General features: G+C 42.4%; 2 protein-coding genes across 6 annotated transcripts in view; both read left to right on the forward strand.

Moving 5' to 3' along the window:
• The window catches only part of LOC126988436 (zinc finger protein 708-like), a 227,702-nt gene that overhangs the window by 170,066 nt on the left and 43,435 nt on the right, over nucleotides 1-14,201 (forward strand). The window lies entirely within an intron of this gene.
• LOC126988331 (zinc finger protein OZF-like) lies at nucleotides 6,173-7,787 on the forward strand. The gene has a single exon (XM_050846388.1). The coding sequence runs from the start codon at nucleotides 6,173-6,175 to the stop codon at nucleotides 7,769-7,771; it is 1,599 nt and encodes a 532-aa protein (XP_050702345.1). The 3' UTR covers nucleotides 7,772-7,787.

The following is a 14,201-nucleotide window of genomic DNA, read 5'->3' on the forward strand; positions in this document are numbered from 1 at the left end:
GCATTAATAGCGGTGTATGGGGTCAGGGATGGGGCCGAGGGATGGCTCCGACCAATGTTTGGTCGGAGTTGGTCAAAAAGTCCTAGTGAGTTGGTCAAAAATTTTTTTTTTTTTTTTTTTTTTTTTTTTAGGCAGGAATGGCCACAGGCGGGGAGGGATCAGGGAGCATGGATGGCCCGACTACGTTATTCGGAACTGTATACTAGCTCAGTATCATCACTCTTGAACCAGCCTCCTGCAGGGGTTAGCGCTGGCTATGTTTGGGTGATCCTCCAAATCCTTCCATGCACATTATGTGCTCCAGGTGGAGTAGATGGTGACATGTGGATAGCTTTAAGACACTCGGCAGTGAATAAGGGTTTGCCTGTAGTCTGTAGTAGGGCTGGAACTCGGCACCCCGAGAACGTAACCACAACACGCTCACCACTCACCCACCTCACTGCTTTTTTTATTTATTTATTTTTATTTATGAATTATACCTGCCAATATCAGGGAACCACTGTGATGAGTCTGTGACCCAGGGAACCACTGTGATGAGTCTGTGACGCATAGACAGTCTATTTTACTCCCAAAATGGACAGTAGACTAGATTTATTTATTTCAAGGATACACTAATTATTTTGTTTCTGATACACTTATTGTTTCTAGTCTTGTTTTATGCCATTGACAGCTAGTCTTGTTTTATACCAAAGTATTACACTAGTATATTAATATTATATTATATATGTTCAAATCTCTTTTGATACCGATTTTTTTCAACTTAGGTAATTAATTTATGCCATTATTTTTATTTATTTCCTTGCTTGTACAGTTTCTACAAGCATTATAATTCTTAAATGAAGTCTTAGTCTTGCATGGGGTGGGGTCTGACTGGCAAGACCAGTCCTCTGCCATTTGTTGAGTACATGTACATCTTAAATTATTTACTTGTATTCCCAGAAATACTGTAACAATGAAAATATTTGCAGCTTGCCATAAAGTTCACATGTTCATACGTGTAGTTTCTTTGTACCTGCTTAGTTGATCAAACATAACACTTACCAGCAAAGACAAAGTTCAGACAAAACTGGCCTTACAAAGTTACTTCACAAGTTCACCTGCTTCACTAACGACAAACCCCTTGAGCCATAAGCCATTACTGGCAGTGGCAGCAACACAACAGTAACAATATCAACAAATGACACTTTAGACAAGGGTACGCAGAATGACTTAATGACCCTGGGAGAGCAGCCGCCCCCATGACCAAAATTATTATACTCTTAAATGCAAATGAAAAGCATCTGAGACTCATAAATGTCCCTACTTAGGCCTTAAAAATGCCCCTAAAAAAGGTGTTTTAAAAACCCCCCCGCTGAATGGCTCGCTTCGCTCGCTAGTTTAGAGTTGGTCATAAAATGACTTGAGTTGGTCATAGTTTACCTTACCCCCCCCCAACTGCATTCCCTTCGGGCCATCCCTGTATAGGGTGACGAGAAATTGGATAGAGATGACCTTTTGATAAGAGAAACTTAAAAGGAAATGGAAAACTGTTGAGAAAAGGAATTTGTGGAAGAGACATCAAGAACAGCTTTCGGCAGATCGAGATGTGAGTGTGGGGGGGCTGGAGAGGGAAGTGGTACAGGCTAACTCAATAAGCGCATTTAAGGCCAAATTAGACTGAAGTACTTGGAAAGGCGGGACAGCTTCAGCATAGCTGAGCCGTTCCTGTAGATCACAACTAGATAAACTAGTGTAAAGTCTTTATTTCAAGCCAACGCTACATTCCTTCTGACGGCCACTAAAGTTATTGTTATGTGGTAGCGGGGTGGTCGTCTGGCTATTTCAGAGCGGTTGTCAATGATGTTGAGACAAGCCTCAGGACAAGTGAACACTCGTTCTGGGTTGTGATGGTTATCTTTAGTGCGGTAAGGATGGAAGGTGGGTGGATTCCCGTGTGAACCACTGAGACAATGTTTAGTCAAGGGGGAAGTGGTGATAACGTGTGTGTGTGTGTGGGTGTGTGTTCAGTAATGCCCAAATGGCAGGTTGACAGGCTTGAAATTATAGCACTTACAGTAACTTAACTTTTCTTATGTATAAATATAGTTACAGGCCCTGGGCGGTTAGCGGAGTGACAATTTTAAACGAATACATACTTAACTGAATATTATTGAACCTAACTAACTATCTATCAGGGAGATTGGGGAACATTTGAATGCTTATCTGTGTTGACGACCCTTGAAGTGCTGACTGGTGCAGGATGGAGGAGGGCACTGGGGCGATTGAGGCGCCGGCGGGGTGTAGACTGCCAGGGCCGGTAACTGTAGCAGCGTTGTTGACGAGGCGTGGTTGAAGAAGCCGTGAAGGTGGTTATGACGGCAAGGCTGGTTAAGGCGTTGTTGAAGAGGCTGCTCCTGCCGTCCTTTGTTTCGCCTCGCCTCGCCTTGCTGTGCTGTGCCTTGCCTTGCCTTGCCTTGCCCTGCCCTTTGCCGTGGTGTTCACAAGGCTGTGATAGACGGCCACGCCAACCTCTCAACGCGTGCGTCCTCACCGCTCGTCGGCCTCGCTCTCTGCCATTCACTCTCTGGGTTTCTGTCTCTTCCCTGGCAGCCCTCCTTGCTTCCTGTTGCTCGTCTCCTCACTGCCCGTGCTTCTCCCTGGCCTCGCCTTCTCACCTAGTCTTCTTGCTAAGCTCCTCCCCCTTCTTCACGTGACTTGTTCTTATTTGCGCACTCAACTTCCCCGTGACCTCGGCATTACAACTAGATAATCTATCGCTAACTAACTAATAATCATTCTAGGGTTCGAGACTGGAGATGAGGATTTCAGACAAGTCTTTCATCCATTCACACCCTCATTCACGCCAATAATCTCTACTTATCACACACACTCGTTCACCCGTCCACACATCCGCTCACTTGCTCGTTTGTTGTAATATATAATCATTCACTCACTTGCATTCCATACTCGTTCACTCATTACACATTTGGACCATTACAATGAGGAAATGATGGTGAAGATGATTAACGAAAACAATGGTGATGATATGAGGAAATGATGGTGATGATGGTGATGATTGTGATGATATGAGAAGAGTGCACATTTGGACCGTTACACTAGGTAAATACACATGCACCTTGCAACACACACACACACACACACACACACACACACACACACACACACACACACACACACCAAAACACATGCACATTGCAAAAAATAACTACACAGTACACACACACATATTGCAAGAAATAAATACACACACACATATTGCAAGAAATAAATACACACACACATATTGCAAGAAATAAATACACACACACATATTGCAAGAAATAAATACATACACACACACACACACATATTGCAAGCAATAAATACACACACACACATATTGCAAGAAATAAATACACACACACATATTGCAAGAAATAAATACACACACTCACATATTGCAAGAAATAAATACACACACACACATTGCAAGAAATAAATACACACACACATATTACAAGAAATAAATACACACACACATATTGCAAAAAATAAATACACACACACACACACACACACACACACATATTGCAAGAAATAAATACACACATACACACACACACATTGCAAGAAATAAATACACACACACATATTCCAAGAAATAAATACACACACTCACATATTGCAAGAAATAAATACACACACACACATACACACATATAAAAAGAAAAACACACACACACACATATTGCAAGAAATAAATACACACACACACACATATTGCAAGAAATACACACACACACACATATTGCAAGAAATAAATTCACACACACATATTGCAATAAATAAATACACACACACATATTGCAAGAAATACACACACACACACATTGCAAGAAATAAATTCACACACACATATTGCAAGAAATAAATACACACACATATATTGCAAGCAATAAATACACACACATATTGCAAGAAATACACACACACACACACACATTGCAAGAAATAAATACACACACACATATTGCAAGAAATAAATACACACACATATTGCAAGAAATAAATAGACACACACACACATTGCAAGAAATAAATACACACACACACACACACACACACATTGCAAGAAATAAATACAGACACACACACATTGCAAGAAATAAATACACACACACATATTGCAAGAAATAAATACACCTACATGCAGTACATTGCAAGACTCCGGGACCGTCCCTGGCCCGGGACGGGTCTTCCTGGCGCGAGAGGAAGGAAGGAGGGTAAACACGGCTTGGCTTCCCAGGACCCAAGAACTCGCCTCAGAACCACTCGGTGAGCGTTTGTAGCCTTACTTTTTGCGGCTACTTGCACGGCAGTTAGTCTATTGCAGTGTTTATCTGAGAGTGCATTAATTGGCGGATGACCATGCCAGCATTTTCTGTGCTGTGGCCGTCGCATCAGACATCGTGACAGAACAGAGTATTGTCATTGCCTGAACATGAACGTGCAATTTGTGTTGCTAGATTTCTTGCTTTCCTTGCGTTTTGACCAGCTCGGCTGCGGGTGTTTGCTCCCGTGACTCCCGCACCGGGCGAGATTCTTCACGCCAGAAGTACACCCGTCTCTGTAAAGGACACTTGAGCATCATGAAGGACTTTGTGCACCTAAAACACTACTGTATTATTTGCTGTCGCACATCACTCGTCCATGAGATATCGTCCGGGGATTATTGAAGAGTGGCGAGCCTACTAATTTTGAGACGCTGATTGCTTATTTTTGGACAAAATAAGATTCTTTATATATTATGGTGATAGTATTTTTTCCAGGGTAATTGTGGAGAACCTCTCTGCGCCTCCAAAATACAATGTTAAACGTCCATATTATAGTTAAGGGACTAAATACATGTCCCTTAACCATAATATGAAGGCACAAGTTCTTAAAAGTAAAGAAAAAAGGCCGAATCCCCTTCCCCCAACGATCTTGGGAGACCCGCGGGAAATTGTTTTTTTTGGGTGGGGGAGCATATTTAAACTATTCCAACCGAACTTTACATAACCTGACAACTAATGGGAAGGCTTTACCCCCCTTGACCTCCCTGCTAACATATGGGGGCTGTGCCCTCCCTGGATTCCAACTAGAGTATGTTTTTGTGTTGGGAGTTATGAGGATGGGCAGCCCACAGAATATGACAACATTTATCCCACTGACAGCAGGGCCTGAGGAGGCCACTCCTGCAGTAGGCTGTTAAGCATATATATATATATATATATATATATATATATATATATATATATATATATATATATATATATATATATATATATATATATATATATATATTGCTGGAACAAGGCACTGCATTAACACCTCATCTCTTACATACCAGGAAGTGGTGTCGGCCATGCTGGGAGGAGCACTGTGCTTGAAGACAACACACACTTTGTGCCTTGACGGCCGCCACTTGCGCTGGTGCTGAAGTGAGGGTCTGAGGCAGGAAGCACAGTTCCAGGAAATAGGAAACAACCCTTTGTTTCCTGACTGTCACCACTGGTGCTGAAGTGAGGGTCTGAGGTGGGAAGCACAGTTCCAGGAAATAAGAAACAACCCTTTGTTTCCTGACTGCCACCACTGGTGCTGAGGTGAGGGTCTGAGGCGGGAAGCACAGTTCCAGGAAATAGCAAACAACCCTTTGTTTCCTAACTGCCACCACTGGTGCTGAGGTGAGGGTCTGAGGCGGGAAGCACAGTTCCAGGAAATAGCAAACAACCCTTTGTTTCCTGACTGCCACCACTGGTGCTGAGATGAGAGTCTGAGGCCAGTGCTGTGCTCAACACTCACTGTGTCCTCACTGCCACTGACTTCAGGAATTCTTCCTGCATCCTGCGCCTCACCTGCTGGCTTGGTCCTTGAGTGTGGGGTCAGGGGAACCTTGCCGCCTGCCACAACTCCCCTGATGTTCCTGCAAGACCTGCCAACTCCTCACATCAAGATCAGTGTTGCAGTGGAGGCTGCAAGGCCTGGGTGGCAGGGACCAGCAGGAGCAGACTGTCACTGGTGTGAGGATCAGGGTGGTCAGAAGAACCACCTCCACCACTGTTGGCATCTCTTAAGAATGTGAGTTAGAGTGTGAGATCTGGGACAGAAAGCACGTTCACACGACACAGCCTTGCACACACTGGTGAAGGAAAGCATGAATGCCAAGGGTGTGGGAGAAGACTCCCTGGGAAGGATGTCCTCAACAAGTACACCCTCACACTCAGGTGGAAGACTTCATGAACACCATGACGGTGGTAGAAAATTAAGTAAGAATAGTACCCTTAACACACACACCCTTACACACACTGGTGAAAGAAACCAAGAAAGTGAAGTTAGTGGAAAAGGATCCAGTGTGAAGAGTTCCTTCAACCAACGCACTGTTAGATACAATGGTGAAAAAAATCATGGATGTGAAATTTGTGGGAAACGATTTACTCTAAAGGGTAACCTCAACATCCACACACTCACACACACTGGTGAAAGAAATCATGGATGTGAAATTTGTGGGAAACGATTTACTCTAAAGGGTAACCTGGACAGACATATCCTAACACACTTTGGTGAAAAAAATCATGAATGTGAATTTTGTCGGAAACGATTTACTAGGAAAAGTACCCTCAACAGCCACACCCTCACACACACTGGTGAAAAAAATCATCAGTGTGAAATTTGTGGGAAACAATTTACTGAAAAGAGTAATCTCAATGACCACACCCTCGTACACACTGGTGAAAAAAATCATGAATGTGAAATTTGTGGGAAACAATTTACTGAAAAGAGTACCCTCAACAAACACACCCTCACACACACTGGTGAAAAAAATCATGAATGTGAAATTTGTGGGAAACGATTTACTAGGAAAAGTATCCTCAACAACCACACTCTCACACACACTGGTGAGAAAAATCATCAATGTGAAATTTGTGGGAAACAATTTACTGAAAAGAGTACCCTCAATGACCACACCCTCACACACACTGGTGAAAAAAATCATGAATGTGAAATTTGTGGGAAACGATTTAGTAAGAAGAATAGCCTCAACAAACACACCCTCACACACACTGGTGAAAAAAATCATGAATGTGAAATTTGTGGGAAACGATTTACTCAGAAGAGTCACCTCAAGAGACACTCTCTCACACACACTGGTGAAAAAAATCATGAATGTGAAATTTGTGGAAAACGATTTACTGAAAAGAGTACCCTCAATGACCACGCTCTCACACACACTGGTGAAAAAAATCATGAATGTGAAATTTGTGGGAAACGATTTACTCACAAGAGTCACCTCAAAAGACACACCCTCGCACACACTGGTGAAAAAAATCATCAATGTGAAATTTGTGGGAAACTATTTACTGAAAAGAGTAACCTCAATGACCACACCCTCATACACACTGGTGAAAAAAATCATCAAAAAAATCATCAATGTGAAATTTGTGGGAAACGATTTACTCAGAAGAGTCACCTCAACAGCCACACCCTCACACACACTGGTGAAAAAAATCATGAATGTGAATTTTGTGGGAAAAAATTTACTCATAAGTGTAACCTCAAATTACACGTCCTTGTACACACTGCCGAAAGACCTCATGAATGCTTTGAGTGTGGCAAAAGGTTCATTACCAAGACTAATTTGAACAAACATACCTTCAGACACTCCTGCCTGAGAAAGTTCAAGTGTGATGTTTGTGGGAAACATTTCAAGGTTAAGGGGGATATTGCCCAACACATGAGGATCCACTTCCCCTGAAGTGTTGTGTTGTGCTGCAGTGCTGCTGTATTTTGGTTTATGAATATTGATTCAGTTGAGTCAAATTTACCTTTAATTTCCCCATTGAACATGAGGACGCGTATTGGGAAGAGCGGTGATGATTTGGACAGTGGGGTGGTCTGGCCATAGCACTTATTGTAAAGCGTATGGGAGTGAGTGCCACGAGATTTTGTGTGAATGTGTAAAACTTTGTTGCCTTGGCCCTCAAAGGGACAACCACTCCCTCAGACCTGTTCTGTTCGATGCAAGTCTGAGTTTATGTTTTTTTGCATCTTGTATGTAATATTTTCAGGGTGTATCATAAGCTCTCTGCAAAAACATGGCAATTAGCAAAATGTAAATTATTTCGGTGATGCAGCGATGCACAGCGAAGGTACTTCCGTATAACACAATCACCCAGCTCTCGTGCTGGAAAAGGATTGTGACCACACATTTGTTTTTTATAGTCGTGATGATTCGGACAGTTGATTTTTTCATGATTTTTATTAAATTTATATCAATTTAAACATTATAGGTGTTGGAACAGTTATAAAAAGGTTAATTTGGTTGATTTATATTCAGATATTATGCTTGTGAGAAAAGAAGGAAGACCTAATACCAAATTTTTTGAGATATTTCTTGTAGTTTTCCTTTTATTTTTTCCCCTATAAATATTGAAAGGATACTTTTGTCCTTATACAAATGTTTTGTAGTAGATATAATCTTGTTTATTAGCCAATCAAACTTAAGCTATATTAATATTATGGCGAGTACTATGAGTGTCCGTACCATCCCACCCCCCTGGCCGAACCATCACCACAGGTGGGGATGGTTTGGACGACTTAAAAACTTGTGTTTCATCACTTAACTTGAAAACTGGAAATTGCGATGAGTGTCATATTAGGAGCCTAAAGAGCCAAATGATGATGGAACATTTTGAGATCAACACAATTACACTACTAAAAAAATTTTTCTAAAAATATTTTTTTTAAAAGTGGCCGAATCATCACCACTCTCCCCTACTGCTTCCTTGTCGTGCTCGTCTGACATCTGAGGACGCGTATACTGCGTCATGGCTGAGGTCTTCTGGAATAATGTAATCATTTTCCCGGATCAAGGAAATTAGACTGAAAGAAGATTGAAATATATTTTCATCTTAACAACTCCGCCTCCTTGTGGCTCGCCGCCGCTGCCGCTGCATCGGTCACCAAAGTTGCTCGTCTATTCAACATAATTCTTGCAGGTTTTGTGGCACGAAAAGAAACTACTGCCTGGAGTTCTCCAACATTTTATTCCCTAAAGACGCAGACGGTAAGGAAATGCAGAATGAGTGAGTACTGTGTGGGAAGAATAGACGAGGAGCGAGAGAAGGCAGGCTGGTGGAGGTTACTGTTTTGAATCAACGCTGTTCGGTCTCTCCGCTACATGACCGTCTACTCGTTTGGCTGGTGACTGCTGGAAACAAGGTTCTTTATGTTCTTGTATATCAATAGTCTTGGTAGTTATATATTTTTACTCCTGAGATTATTACTATCGTCGTAGTGAGGCAATACGTTTTCAAAACCATAGCTGGGCACGATAACAGAAAACCTTATTCCTGATACCCGATAACTGACAATGGAAAACCTTATCGGTGATAACCGATATTCGTTAACTGGTGACACATAGGCTATAACCGATTCCCGATATATTTCCACAATTCTGATACTAGCTAGCAGTAAGTCCGATAGGCGAAAACGTTACTATATTGATATTTCAAATAAAAAAACATATAGATGAATTAAAATTTCCATTATCTGTATTTTAGAAAACTTACAAAACCTGAAAACCACACGTTGACACGTACATATGGACGGTAATACTAGAAACGCCTAACTGGTGTTGTGTTATTTGGCGTCCCCACCGTCAAAAGCGTTTTTGTTTACAAACCAGTGGCAGACCTATAAAATCTGGCGCCCGGGGCAGTATACTGACCTCTGGCGCCCCCTGCGTTAGTCCTTGGTAAAAGTAGTTATCAAATGTCAGGCTAGTGGAACACGAACGACCTCAAAGGCAGTGAGAAACGCAGAGCGAAAAAATAGGTACGCGGTATATACTCTCTAGAAACAGCGCAGGTAAAATCACACTTTGACTGACTCAACTGCAGGCTGGAGGTTGGTGTATTGATGGCGGCGTGAGATGTGATCTTGGAAGTATTCTTCCTCCAAGGATGTGATCAAGTGAAGGCGGCTGGAGGAGTTGGCGAGTGTTCGCGCGAGGGAAAAATGACGCTCTCAATCTACCAGGATAGGTGCCCACAGCTTTGAAGGGCGCTTCAGCTGTGGGAACCGACCATCCCCAAACTCCAATTTTTGCCCAATTCAAAATGGCGAAAAAATGTTGATTTTCGCAGAAACTGTTTGTTGAAACTCTGATTTGATGCCGCAGATCAACCCGCCGTCCAATTGTGTGCCCGGGTACGAAAATTCAAGTCAAGATAAGAGCGTATATGCAGTCAGAAAGGCCCCAGAATGCCCGAAAACAACCAAAAAATGACCATTCGTCGTGGAAATATCCGGTTGAAACTCTGATTTGGTGCCGTACGTAGATCGATCCGCCGTCTAAGTTTGTGCCCGGGTACAAAATTGTAAGCCGAAATATTAGCGTATGTGTCGGAATGGCGGAAAATGGCCGAAAAGAGCCGAAAATGGCCATTTTTCGCCCAAAGCGTCCCGTTGCAGCTCTAATTTGATGCCGTAGGTTGATCCGCCTTCCAATTTTGTGTGATTCTCAGGTCGAAACGAAAGTATATGGTCAGCGTCCAAAAACAAGTGTTAATTGGTAAATTCATGATGTTACCGTTACTGTTGATGAGGTTTCAGGCCCCTCAACGTTAATTACCAGCGCAGCATTCAACATACTTTATAACGATATAATTAATGTTAGCTCCGAAAGTTGTCCTCGTTTCTCATGTTGGTAACATTATATAGGATTTAGTCAATTTTAGTGAATAAGTGATCGAGTCTCCACCCACCTCCATATACAGGGTGTTTCACGAGTTGTGGTACTTACTCAGGGATATGATAGTTTGGGTGATGCTGAGTAAAAAGTACTCTATACACATATAGTGTTTTTTGCTTTATTTTGTCAGAAACAGTAAATGGAAATTAAGTGTGGCGAGCGGCTGGGGATGTGTTGCGGGGACCGCTCTCTCAGGCGGGACAGGACACGGGCGCCATGATATGCCTGTCTCTAGAGAAACATTAATTGAAAGTATACACTATGGGACTTGAAATCTTTAGAAAGGTTGCATCTAAAATGTTTCAATAATTTCATTAGCATTTATAATACAGTTCAATCATGGCAAATAATCGTGGACCATGTTAGCACTTTATTCACCCAACGCCCTCCCAAAAGACTACATGGCAACTCAACGCAAACATCAGTGTCGTGCCTGTGAGCGACGTTTATTCCTCCACGCTACATACTGTAAGATGCCATTTACTTACAGTAACATAGAGTATTCTGATATGATATTCATGTATGGATATTGCAACGGAAATGCCAAGAGAGCAGCAGAAGAATACAGTATTAGATATCCAACCAGAAAACACCCAGATGCAAGAACATTCTACAGAGCTTACCAATGCCTTCGTGAAAAAGGATGTTTCCCAGGAATGTGTGTCACAGCTGAACGGGTCGTTGCAGAAAATGCTGACAGACAAATTGTTCAGATGGCGAGGCAGAGTCCCACTATCAGCACAAGAAGGATTGCAACTAGACTGAATATTTCTCACTCAAGGGCATGGCGCACACTTAATAAGGAAGGTTTTCATCCTTACCATCTTCAAAAAACACAACATCTCAAGCCAGAGGACTATGAAAAAAGGATAGAGTTTTGTCAGTGGATAAATGAACATCAGCAACTCTCCAAGTACATTCTGTATACTGACGAAGCTACTTTTACTCGTCATGGGACATCTAATGTTCACAATGAGCACTTCTGGGCACAAGAAAACCCACATGAAACTCTAGAGTGCAATTTTCAAGAAAGATTTTCAGTGAATGTTTGGTGTGGCATCATTGACGATCAACTGATTGGGCCACACATTTTTGAGAGCAGCCTCACTGGAGAAATGTACCTCAATTTTTTAAGGGATGATCTCCCTACATTCTTGAATGATGTTCCCATCAATACAAAAGAACGAATGATACTCCAGCAAGACGGCGCCCCGCCACACTACAGCAGAAACGTAAAGGAGTATCTAAATACATTATTCCCAGAAAGGTGGATAGGCCGTGGAGGCCCACATCAATGGCCAGCACGTTCACCAGATCTAACACCACTTGACTTTTTCCTCTGGGGATACCTGAAATCTTTGGTGTATAAAAAGAAGCCTCAATCAAGAGAAGAACTTATTGCTCGCATCAATGAGGCTGTAGAGCAAATAAAAAACAACAAGCAAATGCTCAAGAGAGTGACATCTTCAGTGCTGGATCGAGCAAGGAAATGCATAGAGTGTGGAGGCTGCCATTTCGAGCACTTGTTGTAAGGTGAGTTATTAGCATATCAGTTGCATAATTAGGCTACCATTTAGCGTAAATGCTATTATTTAGTGCTATGCTGATTATTTGAAACGTGCAACTTGTTAATGCATGTAATGCACCTAATAAATAAATCCAATACAGTTATAGCTGTCAGTAACTCAACGAGTGAGTTATTCTGCAGACTTGAAAATCCTCAAGTACTACCTATGTTATGTTTCAGGGAGGGGAGAAGGGGGGCATGACAGATGTCAGCTGATCAACACTTCTCTACCCGTCGTGGTGAGTTGCCACTTACCTTAATTGTAGTTCATTATGATCTCACTGCTTAGATAGCCTTTCAATCCCATTACAAAGCAGAGAGAAATGTATGCCGCAATTACTAATCATCCATTTTATTAGTCACAGGGCTTATGTCGTAGATTTCTTAGTGAGGCAAGCTGTTAATACAGCCTCCTGTCACACACACACAAGAGAGAGAGAGAGAGAGAGAGAGAGGAAAAGAAGATTGTGGGTGAACCCACTGAGACCATTCAGGATGATGTAGATTTCTTAGTGAGGCAGTCTGTTAATACAGCCTCCTGTCACACACACACAAGAGAGAGAGAGAGAGAGCAACTGGGTGTAATGATTTTGATGCAGTTAAAATTTCTCTCTACAGGCAAAGCACAGCATGCCGCGCTCTAGAGACAGGCATATCATGGCGCCCGTGTCCTGTCCCGCCTGAGAGAGCGGTCCCCGCAACACATCCCCAGCCGCTCGCCACACTTAATTTCCATTTACTGTTTCTGACAAAATAAAGCAAAAAACACTATATGTGTATAGAGTACTTTTTACTCAGCATCACCCAAACTATCATATCCCTGAGTAAGTACCACAACTCGTGAAACTTTCTCTTGTCCTCCTTCTCCTCATTTCCTTCCTTAATTCTTTTTCCTTTATTTCTGTAACTTCCCTCACTCCTATCCTTCCTTCCCTCCCTCTCTGCCCCTATAATCTTCTATGTTCTCTCTCTCTCTCTCTCTCTCTCTCTCTCTCTCTCTCTCTCTCTCTCTCGTTGCTTTCACCTTCAAGTTTGCTTTTTCTGCGTGTCGGGTGTTTGGAGGCTGCTGGACAGGCGGCTTATTGTACCACGCTCCTCCCTCGACCTGATTATGATAACAATAATGAATTAGGTGCAGTCTGAAGCTTCATTTATATATATAGTCAGTCAGCTGCAGTCTGTAATTAAGTCACTCAATTAGCCCGTCAGTCTGCATGGGAGTTATTCAGTCAGTCTGTAATTATGTATACAGACTGACTGACTGATGACGGGTTATAATACATAGGAATACATAGGAAGAACAGACACCAGAAGACCTATCGGTCTATGGCGAGGGTGTCTGTTTACTACCGCTACTACTAGTAATCTACGTGTGGTAGGACAGGACAGAAAAGATGAAGGCTCCTCCCCACCTCTCCCTCCGGCAACGTGCCGGCAGGAAATAGTTAGAAGATGGGTGAGGTGTAGTTTCAGGGGCACAGGTGGAGGCTTGATCCTCGTTTTACCGGCGGTACTAGGCACGAACCAGTAACCTGTCACCTTACTGCACCCACACCTCACTCCACCTGTCATGCGGACATTAACTGTTGCGTTACTCTATTGTTGACTTGCAATCTAGGTTGTGGGGGAGAATTATATGAATATAGGTTGAGGTCTTGCTGCAATCTGTCTGAAAACATGCGAAAAAGGGTCAGTATAATCTTATATCCCTGAAGTACTTATCCAAAGAAGACTTAAAGCTATTGATACTCTGTGCGCTAACTACTGACGGTGGGAGTCTTTTTCAGTGATCGACGACTCTGTTATTGAAAAAACTTCTGCGCACCAATGTGTTACATCGATTTCCCTTTAACTTCATACCGT

This window comes from Eriocheir sinensis, chromosome 69 (genome assembly GCF_024679095.1).
Source record: "Eriocheir sinensis breed Jianghai 21 chromosome 69, ASM2467909v1, whole genome shotgun sequence".
NCBI classification, from domain to species: domain Eukaryota; kingdom Metazoa; phylum Arthropoda; class Malacostraca; order Decapoda; family Varunidae; genus Eriocheir; species Eriocheir sinensis.